Source organism: Dipodomys spectabilis, unplaced genomic scaffold (genome assembly GCF_019054845.1).
Source record: "Dipodomys spectabilis isolate Male_0828 unplaced genomic scaffold, ASM1905484v1 ptg000051l, whole genome shotgun sequence".
In the NCBI taxonomy this organism is placed as follows: Eukaryota; Metazoa; Chordata; class Mammalia; order Rodentia; family Heteromyidae; genus Dipodomys; species Dipodomys spectabilis.
The window spans coordinates 2,050,055-2,072,654 of NW_024870728.1; the positions used below are offsets into that span (position 1 = coordinate 2,050,055).

At 44.9% G+C, this 22,600-nt stretch overlaps 1 protein-coding gene across 2 annotated transcripts in view; it reads left to right on the forward strand.

Annotated features, from left to right (window-relative positions):
* Positions 1-22,600, forward strand: part of Pde6d (phosphodiesterase 6D) — a 48,626-nt gene that overhangs the window by 22,151 nt on the left and 3,875 nt on the right. The window contains exons 1-2 of one of the 2 annotated variants that reach the window (XM_042679047.1): positions 19,568-19,572; positions 22,160-22,248. In XM_042679047.1, coding sequence (XP_042534981.1) covers positions 22,167-22,248 — 82 coding nt within the window. In that variant the 5' untranslated portion in view covers positions 19,568-19,572; positions 22,160-22,166. Of the gene's footprint in view, positions 1-19,567; positions 19,573-22,159; positions 22,249-22,600 lie in introns of those variants that run through there. The other variant, XM_042679046.1, reaches the window with a different exon arrangement.

A 22,600-nucleotide genomic window follows, 5' to 3' on the forward strand; every position in this document is an offset into this window, starting at 1 on the left:
CTGAGCATCCTCATTATAAAAAGGACTATAGTTACCATGCCTGCGCCATAGGATTGTGAGAACTTTATTTAGAGATCAATAAAACACCTAGGACCATATGTGGCACTCAATACTTGTTGGCCATCTGTTATCCAATAAATAGATGCTGATTTGGAAGTTTGCATCCATGCTTGCCAAGAATTCTTAATACTAAAGAGATGTGAATCAGCTTACAATAGAATTCTGTCCATTTCTTGGTAAAGTCCTCAGTGTCCCCTGTTCACTGAAGCAGACATCTACTTAGAAATGGCCTGCCCTAGCCAGGCGCCGGTGGCTCACACCTGTAATCCTAGCTACTCAGGAGGCTGAGATCTGAGGGCTGTGGTTCAAAGCCCAGGCAGGAAACCACCAGAAAACCAAAAGTGGCACTGTGCCTCAAGTAGAAGAGTGCTAGCCTTGAGCTGAAATGCTGAGGGACAGAACCCAGGCCCAGATTTCAAGCCCCATGACCAAAAAAAAAAAAAAGCCCTGCCCTGTCAGGACTGTCTAAAGAATACTAACTGCTTCATATAGTTTCTCTTTTTTTTTTTTTTTTTGGTCAGTGCTCAGGCCCTGAGTTTAGGCCACAAGACTTGCACTAAAAGAGAGAGAGAAAAGAAAAAGAAAGAGATTCACAGAAGAGTGTAGCCAGAAAACTGCCAAGGGACCCCATATTTGAGTTTCTGAGTGTTCTCTCTGCACACAAAGAAGCATTTGGACAAGTGATTTGGTTTGTTGTTGGTTCCCAAAGCGCCGCCTGGGGAGGCTGTGGCTCTCCTGGGGTCTCTTCTTCTGTGCTCAGGAGGGCATTGGCGAAAGGTGGCTGTTAATCTACAGTAGCTTCAGTTTATTGTCTGAACTGCTTCCCAGACATGTTTTTGGCACAGACATAAATTCCTGCCGGCCCCCTTGCTACTGTGTCTACCTTCCCAGCACCATAGCCAACATTTGCTCTTTTTCTCTCACTGTTCGCCTCTCTTCTCCCCCATGCCTGCTTGCCCCCCTTAGTGCACACAAATTCATAAACTCTCATAATTGCTTCTATCCCCTGGAAAATTTGTCATTCCAAGTTTTTCTTATCCCTGTTGTCTCATTTCCTAGAAACATGTATTTTTTTTCTTCAAGCAAAGTGTATTGTAAATACTGTTTTAACATTTTTATTTTTACTATATTTAATAATTATACCAAGGGGTTTCCATTCAACATGTCAATTCATGAGTCCAGTGCATCTTTTATTGGGGGGGGGAGGGTCCGGTCATGGGGCCTGAACTCTGGGCCTGGGCGCTGTCCCTCAGCTCTTCAGCTCAAGGCTAGCGCTCTACCACTTGAGCCACAGCGCCACTTCCGGCTTTTTTCTTTTTGCTTATGTGGTGCTGAGGAATTGAACCCAGGGCCTCTGGCATGCAAGGCATGCGCTCTACCACTGAGCCACCTTCCCAGCCCCGTCCAGTGCATCTTGATCATTGTCACCACTTGAAACATATTTTGTGTATGTGTGTGTTTGCATGCGCGCAGGTGTGTGCGCACACTTATGCACACATATGAGCCAGTACTGGGGCTTGAACTCATTGCCTAGTTGCTGTTCCTTAACTTTTTCATTCAAGGCCATCACTCTACCCCTTGAACCACAGCCCACAGTTTGAAGATTAATTGAAGATAAGTCTCATGGACGTTTCTGTCCAGTATGGCTTTGAAACATGATCCTCAGATCTCAGCCTCCTGAGTAGGTAGGATTACAGGCATGAGCCACTGGCACTCAGCTAGAAACAGCTTTTTTTTTTTTTTTTTTTTTGCCGGTCATGGGGCCTGAACTCTGGGCCTGAGCGCTGTCCCTCAGCTCTTCAGCTTAAGGCTAGCACTCTACCACTTGAGCCACAGCACCACTTCCGGCTTTTTCTGCTTATGGGGTGCTAAGGAATCGAACCCAGGGCCTCATGCATGCAAGGGAAGCACTCTACCACTGAGCCAACTTCCCAGCCCCTAGAAACAGCTTTTAAGTCACAGCCTTACTCTTTGTTCTTTGATAAGAGAATTTTCCCAAAACCCTAAATTGGCTCAAAATTTGGTCTTTGGGCCAGTAAGCATTGGGAGCTGATTACAAATACAGAATAGCAGGTTCTCTCTCCTTCCCAAACCACTAGTTTAAGAAGATCCCAGGTGATTTGAAAGCACATGTAAGTTTAAAAAGCTAGCTCCCACTGGGCATGATGACGAGTATCTCTAATCCCAGCTACTTGGAAAGGTAAGATAGGAAGATCACAAGTCCAAGGCCAGCTTGGGCAATTTAATAAGGCTTTGTCTCAAGGTAGAGGGAAACAGAACTGGAGGTATTAGGTGAGCGATAGAGCAGTTACCTAGCATGCAGGAGACCTGAGTTCAATCCCCAGTACTAAGTGGAGGAGGGCCAGAGGCCGCCTTGCTGTACATTACTCCAGAAATTTCAATGCCTGGCTCTACCTCCAGAGATTCTGATCCTGTGTATGTATGTGCACGTGTATGCACATATGCCAGTCCTGGGGCTTGAACTCAGGACCTGAGCACTGTCCTTGACTTTTTGTGCTCAAGGCTAGCATTCTACCACCTGAGCCACAGCTCTACTTACAGCCTTTTGGTGGTTAATTGGAGATAAAAGTCTTACAGAGCCGGGCACTGGTAGCTCACACCTGTAATCCTAGCTACTCAGGAGGCTGAGATCTGAGGACCATGGTTCAAAGCCAGCCCGAGCAGGAAAGTCCTTGAGACTCTTATCTCCAATAAACCACTAGAAAACTGGAAGTGGTGCTGTGCCTCAAGTGGTAGAGCGCTCACCTTGAGCTGAAGAGCACAGGGACGGTGCCCAAGCCCAGAGTTCAAGCTCCACGACCGCAAAAAAAAAAAAAAAAAAGTCTTACAGATTTTCCTGCTCTGGCTGGCTTTAAACCATGGTCCTCAGATCTCAGCCTCCTAAGTAGCTAGGATTACGGCGTGAGCCACTTATGCAAAGCTGAGATTTGCATCATAATCACCTGACAGGGAAAGGAGGCAAGGGTCAAGTGGAGGTATTGGATTGTAACATGTTGCCAAGGTTGAGAAGCACTGCCATACATGAATCTTACTTTTTTTTCTTAGGGTTTGGGTTTTTTGTTGTTTTTTTTCCCCCAGTCCTGGGCTTGAATTTTGCCTGGCCACTGTCTCTGCACTCTTCAGCACAAGGCAAGTGCAATACCACTTGAGGCCTTGCCTGGATGGCTTTGAACCGTGATCTTCAGATCTCAGCCTCCTGAATAGCTAGGATTACAAGTGTGAGCCACCGGGTCCCAGCTTTGTAGAGATAAATTGATGTAATACAAATAACATACTTTTTTTTTACATTTGAGAGGAAAAGTATATGTACATTTAAATATACACGTTTAAAGTATATATGCATTTAAAGTGCACATTTTAAGGGTTGAAAATACATCAAAATAATAAATGCTAATATCTGGGTTAGAGGATTATAGCAATTTCTTGGTTTTGTACTCTCTTCCAAATTTTCTGTAATAGTCATGGAATGCTTTAGTAAAGCCTTAGATGAAGCTACCCAAGAGGCTGAGAACTGAGGATTGTGGTTCAAAACCATCCAGGCAAGAAAGTCCATGAGATCTTAGTTCTAGTTAACTACCAAAAAAGCTGGAAGTGGAGCTGAGGCTCTAGTTGTAGAGCACTAACCTTGAGTACAAAAACTCAGGGACAGTGCCCAGGCCTTGAGTTCAAGCCCCAGGACCAGCACAAAAATTAAATAATGGTTCAGGGTCACTAGTAGGCTAGTAAATTGCTTGCTTGCCACACATGAAGCCTAAGGTCAGTCCCCAGCACCACCAACAAAAATCAAGCCAAGGATATCCCTCCCCAGACCTTTGTGACTAAATCCTGTCCTGAAACCTCAGAAGCAGTAATCTGCCTAGGGAGCTGTTCTGTGGTTCGGTAGGAGAACACTTGCCTAGTATGTGCAAGGCAGTCCCCACAGCAGCAAAAAAAAAAAAAAACAGGGTGAGAACTGAATAGTTTTTCATTTCAGAAAAACTGGCTTAACATTGTGGTTGACAGAGCTGAAGTTCTCACAGAGCTGAAGTTTCTAAGATTTTGCTGTGTAGCCCAGGCTAGCTCAGAGCTCTCAATCCTAGGGCTGGGAATGTGGCTTATTGGTAGAGTGCTTGCCTAGCATGCATGAAGCCCTGGGTTCAATTCCTCAATACCACATACACAGAAAAGGCTAGAACTGGCACTGTGGCTTGAGTGGTAGAGTGCTAGCCTTAAGCAAAAGAAGCTCAGGGACAGTGCCCGGCCCTGAGTTCAAGCCATAGGACTGGCAGAAAAAAAGAAGAAAGAACTCTCAATCCTCCTGCCTTAGCCTTCCAGGCACTCATAGCATTTCTTCTGGAGAAAAATTACAGGCACATGAGGACAAAAATGACTTTAGAAGCTCTTTTAAAATTATCACAGGCTGTGAGCTCCTTTGAGTAGTAAGATTGCCTTAACCTGAGGTCTAGCTTATCAGCCTTGGCTGTCTTGTCTGGGTATGCAAATCTAGGAAAGAGTAGACACCTGGGAATTGTGCCACACTGAAAGGTGATACACGTTAGTGAGTGGATGTTTTACACATGATACTTATCTCACAAGTCCTGATCACAGGCAGAGATGGCGGTGTGTACCAGCCTCCACTACAGATAGTGCTTCTCACATTGCAATGTAATTATTTTTTTACCTGGTGGTTTTGACTACCTGTGGAGACTCCAAGGGACCATTGCTGAGTACATGTCTTGTTAGTCATAGCATATCTTAGCACTGAGTCTAGCATTCACAAATGGAGAAAAAAATTATAAAACTCTTCATCTAAAATTATGTAAAAATTGGAGGATTAGACTAGACAAAATTTATGTTGTGAATGATATCATACTTTAGAAGGATGTATGCTGTTATCACAGTGCCTTGACTGTTAGATAAAAAATTAATATTTAATTTTATCCATAATATTAGATAAGGGAGATGGTGTATGTTTGACTTGCAGGTGTTTAGTGACATTACTACCTAAAACAGTATTTTGACTTTCTAAATATTGGCCAGAAATTGTCAGTGCCTAGTTTGGTGGTGCATTCCTATAATCCCAAAACTCAGGAAGCTAAGGAAGGATTGTGAGTTGGAGACCAACCTGGCCTACAATAAATAAATACATAAATAGAGGCTGGGAAGACAGCTTAGTGGTAGAGCGCTTGCCTTGCATGCATGAGGCCCTGGGTTCTATTCCTCAGCACCACATAAGCAGAAAAGCCTGGAAGTGGTGCTGTGGCTCAAGTAGTAAAGTGCTAGCTTTGAGCTGGAGAGCTGAGGGACAGGCTCCATGACTGACCAAAAAATCATAATAATCATCATTACACACACACACACACACACATACACATGGACTATGTGGCTGTCAGTATAGAATTTATCTTAGTAATCTCTTCACTTTCAGTAGCTCACGTGTTACTAGCTACGAAGGAGGCTGACATCCTAGGATCTCAATTCAAAGCCAGCCCAGGCAGGAAAGTCCATGAGGCTCTTACCCTCAATTAATCACCAGAAAGCCAAAAGTGGAGCTGTGGTTCAAATGGGAAGACATTGGTTAAAAGTGGGGTGGTCTCACCAGTTTTCCCCCAACCTAGGCTAGCTTTGAACCTTGAGCCCTTAATCAATCTCTGCTTCCCAAGTAGCTAGGATTATAGGTTTTAGCCACTGCATTGGTCCTTTCTGTTGTTGTGCAGTTGGTTGCTTTTGTCATACCTAAGTAGGGTTTGCCCAACCAATGTCACAAAGACATATTTCCTTAGGTTTCTCTAAGATTTTTATACTTGGCCACCCCCCATCCCCAGTTCTAGGCCTTGAACTTGGGGCCTGGGCACTGTCCCTGAGCTGCTTTTGCTCAAAGCTAGCACTCACTCTACCACTTGAGCCACAGCACCACCTCTGGCTTTTTCTGTGTATGTAGTACTGAGGAATGGAACCCAGGGCTTCATGCATGCAGGGCAAGCACTCTACCACTAAGCCAAATTCCCAGCCCAGATTTTTTTCATATTTCTAACCACCTTAATTGATATCTATGTAGGATGAGAGTGGGGGGCCAACTTTATTTACTTCATATGGAAATCCCACTGTGCTAACACTATTTGTTGAAAAAACTGCCCTTTCATCCTTTGAATTATTTTAGTACCCTGTCAAAAGTTAATTGTTGTGCTGGAGGCATGGCTCAAGCACTAGAGCACCTGCCCTTCCAGCATTAAGCCTTGAGTTCAAACTCCAGTATAAAAAAAAGGGGGCGGGGCTGGGAATGTGGCTTAGTGGTAGAGTGCTTGCCTAGCATGCATGAAGCCCTGGGTTCAGTTCCTCAGTACCACATACACAGAAAAAGCTGGAGGTGGAGCTACGGCTCAAGTGTAGAGCTCTAGCCTTGAGCAAAAGAAGCTCAAGGGCTGGGCACCGGTGGCTCACGCCTGCAACTCTAGCTACAAAGGAGGCTGAGGATCACAGTTCAAAGCCAGCCCGGGCAAGACCCAGGCAAGAACTCCATGAGACTCTTATCTCCAAAAAAAACACTAGAAAACTGGAAGTGGCTCTGGCTCAAGCGATAGAGCACTTGCCTTGAGCTAAAGAGCGCAGGGACAGCACCCAAACCCAGAGTTCAAGACCCACGACCAACAAAAAAAGAAAAAGAAAAAAAAAAGAAGAAGAAGCAACAGCAGCAGCAGCTCAGGGACAGTGCCCAGACCCTGAGTACAAGCCCCAGGACTGGCAAAAAAATAAAAATAAAACTCACCTGGTGCCTGTAGCTCATCCCTGTAATCCTAACTACTCCAGGGGCTGAGCTCTAAAGATCCCTCTTGGAGCCCAGCTGAAGTAGACCAGTCTGAGAGACTCTTATCTCCAACTAGTAAGCAAAAGACAGGAAGTAGAGACAAGGTTAAAATTGTAGAGCTGTAGCCTTGAGGAAAGAAATCTCAAAGCCCTGAGTTCAAGCTCCAGTACCAGCAGGGGAGGGGGGGGTCAATTGACTGTTAACATTAAAGTTACTTAAGGTTTTTCAGTTCCATTTAATTGATCTACATATGACTGTCCTCATACCAGTACCATGCAATCTTGATTACTAAAGCCTGTAAAAAAATTTTTTTTTGTTGGCGGTGGGGCTTGACCTCTTAGCCTGGGCACTGTCCTTGAACTCTTCAGCTCAAGGCTAGTGCTCTACCACTTGAGCCACTTCCCGTTTTCTGAGTGGTTTATTGGAGATTAGAGTCTCAGGACTTTCCTGCCCAGGCTGGCTTTGAACCATGATCCTCAGATCTCAGCCTCTTGAGTAGCTAGGATTATAGAAATTATAGACTCTTAAAGAGGCCAAATGTTGATTCCACTGGAAATTAATTTGTAAACATAATTACAGTAACAGTGAACAAGTTATTTTTTATTCCTCTAATCAAAAAAAATTTCTGCTAGGAGCGTATAGTCACATTCTTATTTACTAGTTCAGACTAAAAAAGAAATGGGACTGAAAATTGCCCTTCCCATGTCCTTTAGTGCTATCTTTCTGACTTAAGATTCATACTCTTTTAAATGTTCCCTTTGGGGAAAGTTGGCCTCTTCTGTCCTCAGGAGACTTGGCTCTTTCTGTTAAGAACCAATCTCTTTTGCCTCAGAAAGCTAAAGGAGAATAAAGGATGGGTTTGCTGAGAAACTTGGGTTTTATCCTTGCTAGCAAGTGGCATTAATTTCTTACTCTGGAAAGAGCAGAACCCAGGGCCTCCGGGATGCTTGCTTTGTGAAAGTCAAGGCTAACAGCCCTCCAAGGGAAGCTGGTCCTGGCTGGCTGGCTGGCTAGGGAGTGAAGCTGAAGCCTGAGCCGCTGCTCAGCTCTCCCTGGGCAAATTAAAGGAAGAAAGAAGTGCCTCATTAGCATCACCTGAGATAAGTCACAGATACCCTAGGAAATTTGAAATCTTAACAATTAAGTCAATTCTTAGTATCAGCTGCATCTTTATCCTGTTGTTTTCTAGGTTTTTCTTTTCAGGTAAGATTTTACTATCTCTAAACTTCAGTTTCTTCATCCATAAGTGAAACAATAGAGATAATAAGATGTAACCCAGGAGGTGTTTGTGTTTGTAAAGCACCTAATCCAGGGCTGGGCACACTGCCTATTAATGAGAGGAAGCATATAAAGTATGAGGAAACAAGACCCAGACTTGAAACATTAAATGTAAGAGAAAAGTAACAGTGCTAGAAAAAAAAAAAGACTATATCCACAGCAAAAGAATGCCTTTGGATAGTAATATTCATGGTAAGCTAGTGAATGTTTACTGCGTGTGAGGGAGTCTAATTGTTTTGTTTTGTTTCATTGTGGTGTTGGGGATGCCTGCCCAGACCTTATGTGTGTCAGGCGCGCTCGCTACCACTGAGCTCCCTTAGTTTTACATGCAATGAATCTCATTCAGTCTTTACAAAATGTATCTATAAGCATTTGCTATTTACAGGTAGTTCATTGGGGAAAACTAAGCTTTAAAACATTAAACTCAGCCAGGTGGCTCACACCTGTAATCTTTTTTTGTTGGTGGTGGTGATGGTGGTGGTTGTGGAGCTTGAACTCTGGGCTGGCGCTGTCCCTGTGCTCTTCAGCTCAAGGCTAGCGCTCTACCACTTGAGCAACAGCACCACTTCTGATTTTCTAGTGGTTTATTGGAGATAAGAGTCGAGAGGACTTTTCTGCCCGGGCTGGTTTTGAACCGCAATCCTCAGATCTCAGCCTCCTGAGTAGCTAGGTTGACAGGTGTGAGCCATCAGTGCCCAGTCTTTTTTTTTTTTTGTCAGTCATGGGGCTTGAACTCTGGCCCTGGATGCTGTCCCTCAGCTCTTCATCTCAAGGCAAGTGCTGTACCACTTGAGCCACAGTGCCACTTCCAGTTTTCTGGGTGGTTTATTAGAGATAAGAGTCTCATGGACTTTCCTGCTTAGGCTGCTTTGAACTGCGATCCTCAGATCTCAGCCTTCTGAGTAGCTAGGATGACAGGCATGAGCCATCAGCGCCCGGCTCTTTTTTTTTTTTGGTCGGTCTTGTAGGGCTTGAATTCTGGGCTGGGTGCTGTCCCTCAGCTCTTCAGCTAAAGGCCAGTGCTCTACCACTTGAGCCACAGTGGCCTTTCGGTTTTCTGGTGGTTTATTGGAGATAAGAGTCTCAAGGAGAGGCTGGGAAGGTGGCTCAGTGGTAAAACGCTTGCCTTGCATGCCTGAGGCCCTGGGTTCGATTCCTCAGCACCACATAAGCAAAAAGAAAATGTTGGAAGTGGTGCTATGGCTCAAGTGGTAGAGCGCTACCCTTGAGCTTAAGAGTTGAGGGACAGCACCCAGGCCCAGAGTTCAGGCCCCACGACCAGACCCCCCCCCCCAAAAAAAAAAAAAAAAAAAAGAGTCTCAAGGACTTTCCTGCCCATGCTGGCTTTGAACCACAATCCCTCAGATCTCAGCTTCCTGAGTAGCTAGGATGACAGGCATGAGCCACCTGCACCCGGCTAACACCTATAATCTCAACTACTCAGAAAAGTGAGATCTGAGGATTAAGGTTCAAAGCCAGCCCAGGCAGGAAAGTCCAGGAGACTCTTATCTTTAATTAACCACCTGCACACCAAAAAAAAAAAAAGCCAGAAGTAGAAGTGTGGCTCAAGTGGTAGAGCACTAACCTTGAGCAAAAATGTTCAGAGACAGTACCCAGGCCCTGAGTTCAAGCACAAAAAAAAAAGAAATAGAGAAATTAAGCTCTGCTAACCTTGAGCAAAGTATTTCAGGAAAAGCACTTAGACTCTGTGTTCAAGCCCCATAACTGACGAAAAGAAAAATTAAGCTCAAAGTCAGAAAACTGTTAAAATAGCAGAGTCGTGATTAAACTCAAGGCCATGCTTTAGCTCTGTTGTGCTGTGTACTTATGGGAGGAACACAGAAGGATGCTGGAACCGGAATGAAGAAGGAGAGCAGAAAAGGATGGGAAACCTCCACAGAGTAGAAGTGACTAGCGAGTCCTGATCTGGGGCCTGCACACTGCGGGTGAGGTGGGGTCAGCCTGCCAGTCTGCCGTAGCACTGTTGACCTAGGAGGTCTAGACTAGGGGAGAGAGGCACTGAAAGGTTTTGAGCAGGAAGATAGCATGAACTGAGTGATAAGTTAAGAAAGATTAATGCTAGGCACCAGAGGCTCATATCTGTAATCCTAGCTATTCAGGAAGCTGAGATCTGAGGATCCTAGTTCAAACCCAGCTTGGGCAGAAAAGTCCCCTTGAGACTCTTATCTCCAATTAAACACCAGAAAACTGGAAGTGATGCTATGGCTCTCAGTAGTAGAGCACTGGGCTTGAGCAAAAAAGATATTAGGGATAGAGTCCAGGCCCTGAGTTCCAGCCCCACAATACAACAAAAACAAAAGATTAGTACGACTGCACCAGATTGAAATGCAGAGGGAAAAAAATGACAAAGCAGTTAAGTGGAAGTTCTTGCCAAAGCCCAGAGATGCTGTAGCAATGAATTTCAGAGGAAGAAACTTTAGGACCTGGTTCATCTGGAAAGGAAGGTCAGGTGAGGTCATGAAATCACCAAAGAGACCCCACACTCAAAGAGAGGAAGCCCTCAGTCAGTTTTGTCACCAAAATAATTTTGTTTCCTTCACCAGACTGGAAACCTTGAGAATAGTCTATAAATGTCTCCATGATTCTTCTCATAAACTTCCTGGACCTCAGAACTATAGATACAGAGACCAAGTCTTTCCTTCTGTATCCTCTCTTTTGCTTTATACTCCACCCAATACCCCTGCTTCTCCCACCCAACAGAAAGGCCTTTCCAGCTAGTAACTCAAGTCTGTAATCTAGGGCTGGGAAGGTGGCTCAGTGGTAAAGTGCTTGCCTTGCATGCATGAGGCTGTGGGTTCAATTCCTCAGCACCACATAAGCCGAAAAAGCTGGAAGTGGGGCTGAGGCTCAAGTGGTAGAGTGCTAGCCTTGAGCTGAAGAGCTGAGGACAGCGCCCAGGCCCAGAGTTCAGGCCCCATGACCAACCAAAAAAAAAAAGAAGTCTGTAATCTAAGCTGTTCAGGAGGATGAGATCTGAAGATCAAAGCTAGCCCAGGCAGGAAAGCACATGAGACTTGAGACTCCTCTCTCTATCAGCAAAAAGTTGAAAGTAGAGCTGTGCCTCAAGTGGTAGAGCACCAGCCTTGAGCAAAAAAGCTAGGGAACAGAGTGTCCAGGCCCTATTTGTCAGTCGTGGGGCTTGAACTCTGGGCCTGGGTGCTGTCCCTCAGCTCTTCAGCTCAAGGCTAGCGCTCTACCACTTGAGCCACAGCGCCACTTCCAGTTTTCTGGTGGTTTATTGGAGATAAGTTTCATGGACTTTCCTGCCCGGGCTGGCTTTGAACCGTGATCCTCAGAGCTCAGCTTCCTGAGTAGCTAGGTGTAAGCCACTGGCTCTCAGATCAGGTTCAAAGCCAGCCGGGGAGGAAAAGTCTGTGAGACTCATCTCCAGTAAACCACCAAAAAGCCAGAAGTTGTGCTGTGGCTCAAGTGGTAGAGTGCTAGTCAAGAGCTGAGGGACAGTGCCCAGGCCCAGAGTTCAACCCCATGACCACCACCAACAACAACAAAAAAAACCTTTACAGACGGAACCCTTGCCTCTGAAGTGCTTCTCTTCTAAGTTTTTTTGACATTATCATGATTTCGAATTATAAAGGATTTTTCTATTTCTAGAAGTAACTTTGAACTTAAATTGTATGGATATACACAAATGCATTCTTCTTCTAAAGAAATGATTTTTAAAGGTGCCTCTTCCAGCCTCTGTCCCCAGCCTTTGCCCTTCCCCTCATTTCTGCTAACACCACTCAGTTCCTGAACTTTTTCTGTGGACTTATATATACTTGATGAATTCTTTTGCATTTCTGTTTGGAGTGGTCCTTCTCATCCTTGGTCACATAAATATTCACCTATATTTTCTTTATGTTTAATTCTTGAGGCCAAATGAAGTATATTGTAGAATATAGCATGAAATGACCATTTTTCTGCACTGACTTGGAATTTAGCATATGTAAAAGATGTGTGATGAAGCCAGGGGCAGGTGGCTCATGCCTATAATCTTAGCTTCAATATGATCGCTAAATAAAAAATATTAGAAAGAAAGGGAGAGAAGGAGGGAAACAGCAAAGAAAAGGAGCCTAGCAGGCTTCCCTGCCAAAGCCATCTCTACAGAATTTCCTCTGATTTTTTCCTCTTACAGATAGTTCCTTGCTCCCCCAAGTAGCAAACCGCAAGTTTCTGGGCTATTGGCTCTCAGATTACTGTGTTGTTCTGCATGTTTTGTTTCCAGGGGAGGAGCAGAATGGAGTAAGGCAGGAGAGGGAATCCGAGGCCCCTGCTGTTGTTACCAATCAAAAGCAAACCCTGCAGCCTCCCTTGTGGCTCTGACTGAGACCAAATAATAATGGTGACAGGAGCAAACTGACACTGGCCAGTCGTGCCAGCTGTTCCTAATTCATCCCAGTGTTTCTGGTTTTCTCCGTGCCCTGGGAGTTGCTTTCATTACAGATAGTTTGCCTTGGCACTTGCCTCAGGCAATATTGAAGATGAATATTCTAAGAACCCTTGATAGGCATTTTGGCTTCTTTACCTGTAAAAAAGAAAAAAAGAAAAAAAAAGTTGGGAGCCAGTGGCTCACGCCTGTCATCCTAGCTACTCAGGAGGCTGAGATCTGAGGATCACAGTTTGATGCTAGCCCAGGCAGGAAAGTCCTTGAGATTCTTGACTCCAATATACTACCAAAACAAAAGACTGAAGTGGAGCTGTGGCTCAAGTGGTAGAGTCCTAGCCTTGAGCAAAGAAACTCAGGGACTGTGCTCAGGTCCTGAGTTCAAGCCTCAGGACAGGGAAAAAAAAAAAAGGAGAGTGTTCTATAAAATAATAATAATAGGGGCTGGGAAGGTGGCTCAGTGGTAGAGCGCTTGCCTTGCACGCATGAGGCCCTGGGTTCGATTCCTCAGCACCACATAAGCAAAAAGAAAAAAAAGCCAGAAGTGGCGCTGTGGCTCAAGTGGTAGAGCGCTAGCCTTGAGCTGAAGAGCTGAGGGACAGCGCCCAGGCCCAGAGTTCAGGCCCCACGACCGGACCCAAAAACAAAACAAAACAAAATAATAATAATAATAATAATAATAATAATATTGGCTATCTTTATATAAAATATCCCTACTAATTTCTAGGCAGTTTCTCTATGTACAACCCAGAAGAAACATGTGATTTTTTTTTCCTGAATACTTTGGTATACTAGAAAGTTCTAAATCAATATAGCCAAACAAATAGCATTACCTCTGTCAGAACTCTATCTGGGGCTGGGAAGTTGGCTCAGTGGTAGAATGCTTGCCTTGCATGCTTGAGGCCCTGGGTTCAATTCCTCAGTACCACATAAGCAGAAAAAGCCGAAGTGGCACTGTGGCTCACAAGTGGTAGGGAGCTAGCCTTGAGCTGAAGAGCTGAGGGACAGCGCCCAGGCCCAGAGTTCAGGCCCCACAACCGGACCCAAAAAAAAAAAAAAAAAAATTAAAAAAAAAGAAACCTATAACCAAATAAGGGAACTGGCAACTACTGTTCCAAATGAGACAGAAGACAAGAAATGCTATTGAGGAAGAGCAGTTTACAAGAGGAAGCTGAGTTTTAAATGCTCATTAGTTAAGAGATACAGACATGGGCTGGGAAGGTAGCTCAGCGGTAGAGTACATGCCTTGCAAGCATGAGGCCCTGGGTTCGATTCCTCAACACCACATAAACAGAAAAAGCCAGAAGTGGCACTGTGGCTCCAGTGGTAGAGCGCTAGCCTTGAGCTGAAGAGCTGAGGGACAGCGCCCAGACCCAGAGTTCAGGCCTCATGACCGACAAAAAAAAAAAAAGAAAGAAATGTTTCCAATGGAAGGAAGAAATCTATGTAATCTAGGATAGGAAGAATTAGGCCTTTTTTTTTTGCCGGTCATGGGGACTGAACTCTGGGCCTGGGTGCTGTCCTTGTGCTCTGCAGATCAAGACTAGCGCTCTACCACTTGAGCCACAGTGCCACTTCCAGCTTTTTCTGCTTATGTGGTACTGAGGAATCGAACCCAGGGCCTCATGCATGCAAGGCAAGCGCTCTACCACTGAGCCACCTTCCCAGCCCCTGCCTATTTTTTTAAATAAGTAGTGATTAAACAGATTTTAACATTTTCAAATAGTACAAGTACAGTGAAAACTCTCAACGAAAAAGAAATGAAAAAGAAAACTATTTTTAGCTTAAAAGCCATACTATTTTTTAAATATTTACTTATTTTATTAGGTAATTATACAGAGGAGTTTCAATTCCAGAAGTCAAATTATAAGTACAATGCATCTTGATCAATGTCACCCTTTCCCCCTCCCTTTATTCTCCCCCCATCTTTCCCCAAACCATTCCTACCCTCAAGTGATGTGGTTCATTTTTTACGTAGTGTACAATGGATCTTGATCAAGCCCTAGTACCAGCATTATACATACATACATATATATATACATATATATGAATATATATACACACACATATATATATGAATAGAAAGAGAAATAAAAGTAGAATTTGACATCAGAACAGGCATTGTGATTCATGCCTATAATCATAACACTTAGGCTGAGGCAAGAGGATATTGAATTCAAGGCCGTCCTGGGCTAAGTAATAATACTTCATCTCACAACCCAAAAAAAAGCCAGGCATGTGTAGCTCACACCTGTAATCTTAGCTACTGAGGAGGCTGAGATCAGAGGATCAAGATTCAAAGGCAACCCAGGCAGAAATGTCTGAGATTCTATCACCAATTAACTAGATTAGGGCTATGGCTCAGATGGTAAAGTACCAGCCATACAGGGTCATAAGTTCAAGCTCCAGTACCAGCACAAATGACAGCAAGGTAAATTCCTAATTTCTCTGTAGTCTTTAATAAGTAAATATGAAAGGGATGGAGATTACTATATGAGCAAAATAAAAGATGATAAATATTCTAGGAATGACAAAGTTTTGAGTGCCTAAAATCCGTCAAATGTTAATACAACCAAACTTTCAGTTATATTTCCCTTATTGAAGACTAGAGAGAATAAAACAATGCGTGCTATTAGATAATTTGAACATAATTGGCAAGAAGTTATTCCCATCGTTTTTTTGCCTTGCAGTCCTGAATAACTATGATATAATATCCCACATTCTTATTGTAACTTAAACTACTTGGAAAACTCTTTTTTTTGGCGGGGGGGGGGGGGTCTGGTCATGGGGCCTGAACTCTGGGCCTGGGCGCTGCCCCTCAAGGCCCCTTGAGCTGCTTCAGCTCAAGGCTAGCACTCTACCACTTGAGCCACAGCGCCACTCCCGGCTTTTTTCTTATGTGGTGCTGAGGAATCGAACCCAGGGCCTCAGGCATACAAGGCAAGCGCTCTACCACTGAGCCACCTTCCCAGCCCCTGGCTTTTTTCTTTTTGCTTATGTGGTGCTGAGAAATTGAACCCAGGGCCTCATGCATGCATGACAAGCGCTCTACCACCAAGCTACCTTCCCAGGCCCCTTGGAAACCTCTTTTGTAGGCATTTTATGTGGTGCTGGTACCACTGGAAGGTCTCAGTGTCTTCTATTGTTGACATTCACAAACTAAAATCTAGGCAAGTTAAATTACGTGTGTATACACCTTTTTCTCCTTTTACTCCTGCCCATGTATCTTCTCCTCTATGTGTTTCTCTTCGCTCTTCACCCCTTTGCCTTCCCCATTCTCATTCTCCTCTCTACTTCTCCCTTTTCCTTCTTCAGTCAGTGGTGTTCTAACATGACACCGTGATACGTAGAGTAGATCTGTTACCTGGAAACTGATATTGACCAGCCAGTATAGTCATTCCAAATGCCAAATGCTCCTAGGTAGTTGTTGCAAAATATTCTTCTCTTCTTTTTCACTCCTCCTCCTCCTCCTCCTTTCTTCTTCTTCTGCTGATTTCTTCTTCTTTCTTCTTCTTTTTGGTCAGTCGTGGGGCTTGAACTCTGGGCTTGGGCACTGTCCCTCAGCTCTTCAGCTCAAGGCAAGCGCTCTACCACTTGAGCTGCAGCGCTATTTCCAGTTTTCTGGTGGTTAATTGGAGCTAAGAGTCTCATGGACTTGCCTTGCCAGGGCTGACTTTGAACCGCAATCCTCGGATCTCAGCCTCCTGAGTAGCTAGGATTACAGGCTTGAGCCACTGGCACCCAGCTAAGATATTCTAAATTCTTTTTTGTTGTTTGTTTGTTTGTTTTGTTCCTTTTACCATCTTAATGCTTTATGAACTATTGCTTTGGGTCAGAAGCTAAATTAAACATACTCTTTTTACTTTTACATGTGAGAATGCTTCTGACTTCTGCCTGGTTACATATAAGAGAGTCTCAATTCCAGGGACTGCTCTCCTCTGAATAGGAAGCTTCTAGTGGTAAAAGAGTGTTTTCTGTGGACTTACCTTGGGCACAGATCAACAGAGTCTAAATGAGAAAAGACCTGGCTGACCCAGAGGTTGGTGTTATAAATAGTACTCCAGTCCCCAGTCTTTAAAGCTTGTCCACCTAATCCTCCTCAAGATTGGAAGTGATTTGACCTGTGAGTCTTAAAACTTTTTCCCTGAAAATCTAGTTAGCAAAGAGCTATTAAAGCAAAAATTCTTTGAGCGATGCTGGTCAGTCATCACTGTTCACCTTTCACTCCTAACAGTTTTTTGACCAAATGTTACCAGCTATTCTCGTTGTTTCTGGTTTGGTTTGGTCTGGGTTTTTGTTGAGGCAGTCTTACTGGGTAGCCGGGATGGCAGTGCTCCAGCCTCTACCTTTTGGAGTAGCTAAGCTGTACAAGTGTGGACCATCACACCCATCGAAAATTTGTTTTTAAGTATTGGGGGGTTATTTTTCTGGATTTGAGGGTGTTTTGTGAGGGGAGAGGTGTTTTTGGATTTTTGGTGGTGGTGCTGAGACTAAAGCCAGGGTTTTGTGACTCTCACTAGACACACAATCACAGAGCTACATCCCCCAAACACTAAAGTTACTAACCTGCCCTGCACCAGTGGCTCACGGCTGTAATCTTAGTTACTCAGGAGGCTGAGATCTGAGGATCCAGTTCAGCAAAGTCTGTAACTCTTATCCCTAATGAACCACTAAAAAAAAAAAGTTACCAACAGAGTTACTGCTTTTTTGTTTTTTACTTATTAAGGCTATCATGGGTTTGCATTTGTATGATTTATAAAATTGTTCTCAAGCCAGGCACAGGAGGAAGACACTTGTTATTCATAGCTACTCAGTAGGCTGAGGTCTGAGGATCATGGCTCAAAGCTAGCCCAGGCAGAAAAGTTTATAAAGCTCTGATCTCTGATTAACCAGCCAAAAGCCAGAAATGGAGTTGTGGCTCAAGTGGTAGAGCACTGGCCTTGAGCACAAAAGCTCAGGGACATCACCCAGGCCCTGAGGTCAAGCCTCAGGCCCAGCACAAAGAAAGGTAGGCAGATAGATAGATAGATAGATAGATAGATAGATAGATAGATAGATAGATAGATAGATAGATAGATAGATGATAGAGAGATAGATCTCCCAAAGATAATCAGTTAAGTCCTTAACCTGAATATTTATGAAGAAAAGGATACTTACATTACAGAGATCAATCATATGTTTTTGGCTTCTCTCCCTTATAATAAAATTAGGGATCTTTATTGTCCACAGATTGTCACATAGGAAACTTTAAAATGTTCTTTTTTTGGATAATACAGGAGTTTGAATGCAAGATCTCATTCTTCTGTTTGTTTTTTATTGTAAGAATACGGTACACAGGCATTACAATTACCTGGGCAAGACAACGAGTACATTTCTCATCAAGCATTGTTGCCTCCTCAAGACCTCATGCTTGCTAGGTAGACACTCTCCCTCTGAGCCGTGCCTCCATGGTTTCTGCGGTAGTTATTTTGAGAAGAGTCCTGGATCCACCTGTTAAACACTTCCCGCTGGAGCTGAAATGATAGGTGTGTGCCACCATTCCCGGCTTCTCTTCTGTTGAGTCTCATGAACTTTTTTCCCTGGGCTGGTTTGGAACCACAGGGAGGCTGCGTTCAGTGCTTCAGGCTGGGCATTATGTATTGAGTCCCCGCTGTGGAAATGACAGGACTTTCTCAGGCCTGAACACCCTGCTCTTCCCTGTCTTCCTGGAGTACCTGTACGGGAAGCCGAGATCCCGCAGCCACATCAGCAGTGAAAGCTGTGGCGCTCTCTGACTACTTCCTCCTCCTGGAGCTACCTGGCACTCGCCCTTGTCAGTAGCAGTCCTGTGTTGTTTTTGTTTGTTTGCTTGTTTAGGACTTCTCCACTATTCACTCTGACCTCTGGATCTCCCTAACTGCATAGCTCTCCTTTCCATGCAAACATGGTGTGTTTTACGCATTCCTCACGCTCACTGGAGAACCCCACTTGTGTATGCCATCCCTCCCGTCCCGATCGCATGCCGTCAGCTTCCTTGCTTGGCCTGTCATTCTCACGGATATTGGCACCAGTTTACTGGGAGAATATAAACTTTTTTTTTTTTTTTTAATGTCATGGAGCTTAAACTCTGGGCCTGGGCACTGTCCCTGAGCTCTTCAGCTAAAGGCAAGCACTCTACCACTTGAGCCACAGCACCACTTCTGGTTTTCTGGTAGTTTATTAGAGATTAGAGTTTCATGGACTTTCCTGCCAAGGCTGGCTTTGAACTGCGACCCTCAAATCTCATCCTCCTAAGTAGCTAGGATTACAGGCATGAGCCACCAGCACCAGGCTAAAAATATCTTTTAAAACCATGTGTAGGGGGCTGGGAAGGTGGCTCAGTGGTAGAGCGCTTGCCTTGCATGCCTGAGGCCCTGGGTTCGATTCCTCAGCACCACATAAGAAAAAAGCTGGAAGTGGCATTGTGGTTCAAGTGGTAGAGCACTAGCCTTGAGCTGAAGAGCTGAGGGACAGCGCCCAGGCCCAGAGTTCAGGCCCCATGACCGGACCCAAAAACAAACAAACAAAAAAAACGTGTAGGGCTTAGTGGTAGAGTGCTTGCTTTGAAAGCATGAGGCCCTGAGTTAGATTCCTCAGTACCACATAAGCAGAAAAAGCCAGAAGTGGCACTGTGGCTCAAGTGGTAGCCTTGAGCTAAAGAGCTGAGGGGCAGTGCCAGGCCCAGAGTTCAGGCCCATGGCTGATTAAATAAATAAATAAAGTAAAAATAAGAGCATGTGTATTGCCTGATGCCACTGATTTTGAGCTCAAGGCCTAGATTTGCTAGGTAGGTAATCTACCATTTGAGTCATGCCTCTAGCCCTCCTGCCTTAGGTTTTGTTTGGTTTTGTTGCCAGTCCTGGGGCTTGAGCTCTGGGCCTGGGTGCTATCCCTAAACTCAAGGCTAGTTCTGTACCACTTGAGCCCCAGTACTACTTCTGGCTTTTTATGAGTCGTTTATTAGAAAGAGTCTCACAGACTTTTCTGCCCAGGCTGGCTTCAAACTGTGATCTTCATCTCCATCTTCATTTCCTTAGGGTTTTTTTTTTGTTCTTGTTATTTTCTTTTGCCAGTCCTGGGGCTTGAACTCTCTACCACTTGAGCCATAGTCCCACTTCTGGCTTTTTCCATGTATGTGGTATTGAGGAATTGAACCCAGGACTTCATGCATGCTAGGCAGGCACTCTACCAGTAAGCCACCTTTCCAGACCCTTAGGTATTCTTTTAGTAGGTCTTGTCCTTATGCCCAGGGCCAGTCTGGATCATAATCCAACACTACTTATTCTTCGTGAGTAGCTAGCATGATACCCAGCTTTCATTGATTGAAATGGGGTCTTCTGAGTGTTTGCCCAGGCTAACCTGGAACCATGATCCTCTGGATTCCCACCTCCAAAGATGCTGCTATTATAAGCATGAGCCACCGTGTTGAGGGCTCTGTGTCTCTCTATCTCTCTGTCTGTCTGTCTCTCCTTTTTTTTTTTTTTTGGGTCGGTCATGGGGCCTGAACTCGGCCTAGGCACTGTCCCTGTGCTCTTCAGCTCAAGGCAAGCACCCTACTGCTTGAGCCACAGCGCCACTTCCAGTTTTCTGGTGGTTTATTGGAGATAAGAGTCTCATAGATGGGGCTGGGAAGGTGGCTCAGTGGTAGAGCTCTTGCCTTGCATGCATGAGGCCCTGGGTTCGATTCCTCAACACCACATAAGCAGAGAAAAGAAAAAAGCCGGCAGTGGCGCTGTGGCTCAAGTGGTAGAGCGCTAGCCTTGAGCTGAAGAGCTGAGGGACAGCGCCCAGGCCCAGAGTTCAGGCTCCATGACCGGACTCAAAAAACAAAAAAAAAAAAGAGTCTCATAGATGGGGCTTGGAAGGTGGCTCAGTGGTAGTGTGCTTGCCTTGCATGCATGAGGCCCTGGGTTCGATTCCTCTGCACCACATAAGCAGAAAACGCTGGAAGTGGTGCTGTGGCTCAAGTGGTAGAGCACTAGCCTTGAGCTGAAGAGCTGAGGGACAGTGCCCAGAGTTCAGACCCCATGACCAGCAAAAAAAAAAAAAAAAAGAGTCTCAGATATTCCTGCCCAGGCTGGCTTTGAACCGAGATCCTCAGATCTCAGCCTCCTGAGTAGCTAGGAGTACAGGCATGAGCCACTGGCGCCTGGCTGTCTCTCTCTCTCTCTTTCTCTCTCTCAACAGTACAGGGGTTTGAACTCAGGGCCTCACCCTTGCTAACCTGCCCCTCTACTACTTGAGCCATGACTCTTTGTACTGGTTAGTTGAAATAGCATTGTACCTCCCACCTGGGTGTGTACCAGAGCCACAATCCACCTATTTTAGGCTTCCTGTTGCTGAGATGACAGGCCCAGTTTTTATGGGTGGAAATGGAGACTCCTAGACTTCCTAAGCTAGCCTGTAGCTATTTGAGAGTCCTGTGCCATGGGTGAAGCTAATGGACTATGGCCTTCATTGTTCTGAGTTCTACAGAAGTCATTTCCTTGGAATGCCTGATACATGTTCCTTTATGTTGACTGGCCAGATTCCGTTGGCAAATTTATTTATTTATTTATTTATTTATACTGTTTCCCTTTCTGTCAGTTTCTAGGTAAGTGCAGTCTTTCATTTTCTCTTTCTTTATTTATTTCTTTTTTTTTTTTTTTTTTGTAAAAAGATGACTTTATTGGGGAAATGTATAGCTGACCAGCCAGGGACACACCAGACTCGGGAGCTGAAACTGCAACTCTTTTTCTTTTTTTGCAATGGGGCTTGAAACTCTGAGCTCTTCAGCTCAAAACTAGCACTCTACCACTTTGGGCCACCGCACCATTTTGGGGTTTGTTTTTTTTGGGGTCTGGTCGTGGGGTCTGAACTCTGGGCCTGGGCACTGTCCCTCAGCTCTTCAGCTCAAGGCTAGCGCTCTACCAATTGAGCCACAGTGCTACTTCCGGCTTTTTTCTTTTTGCTTATGTGGTGCTGAGGAATCGAACCCAGGGCCTCAGGCATGCAAGGCAAGCGCTCTACCACTGAGCCACCTTCCCAGCCCTTTGATTTTTTGGAGGGAGGAGATCCGGTCGTGGGGCCTGAACTCTGGGCCTGGGCGCTGTCCCTCAGCTCTTCAGCTCAAGGCTAGCGCTCTACCACTTGAGCCACAGCGCCACTTAGGGCTTTTTCCTTTTTGCTTATGTGGTGCTAAGGAATTGAACCCAGGGCCTCATGCATGCAAGGCAAGCGCTCTACCACTGAGCCACCTTTCCAGCCCCCCATTTTGGGTTTTCTAGTAGTTAATTGGAGATTAGAGTCTCACAGACTTCCCTGCCTGGGCTGGCTTTGAACCACAATCCTAAGATCTCAGCCTCCTGAGTAGCTAGGATGACCGGCGTGAGCCAGCGGTTCCTGGCCAATCTTTAAATTATGCTCTAGGAACGTCTCCTATGGGTCTCTGCTTCTTCCTTTAGCTATCTTTTTGATTCTCCTGCATGTCCCTATCTGCTATCATGACACGTAGACGCTGGGCCGGCCTGGCAGGAAGGAAATAGACAGTTGTGAAGCCGCCTCATATACAGTCACTATCAGAACCTTATTTTTCCTTGATCCTATTTGATCAGAAATTGGATGAACCTTCGGGATGCAGAGACGGGGAAGATACTCTGGCAAGGAACAGAAGATTTGTCTGTCCCTGGGGTGGAGCATGAAGGTACTCCTGTGAGCATACACCGTGACCTCTTCACATCAGGGAGCTAAGTAAATGCCCATTTAACAGGCCAGTGGACCCTGAAGGCATAGCACACACACACACACACCTGTTGCTGGCACTTTTTCTTGTTTCCTTTTCTTTCTTTTAAACATTTCTTTCTCCCACTTCCCAAAATCCATTTTGTGCTAAAAATTTAACATTAGAACATACCCAAATATACAAGTTTAGATCTCAACTTCTTTTTGCCACCAAAGAAAATGTTCATTTTCATTTCCCTAAGTAAAAGAAAAGGTGCCACCGAACGGGCAGTCGTGTGCCTGGCTGGGGCAGCTAGGTGCTTTTGTGGTGTCCC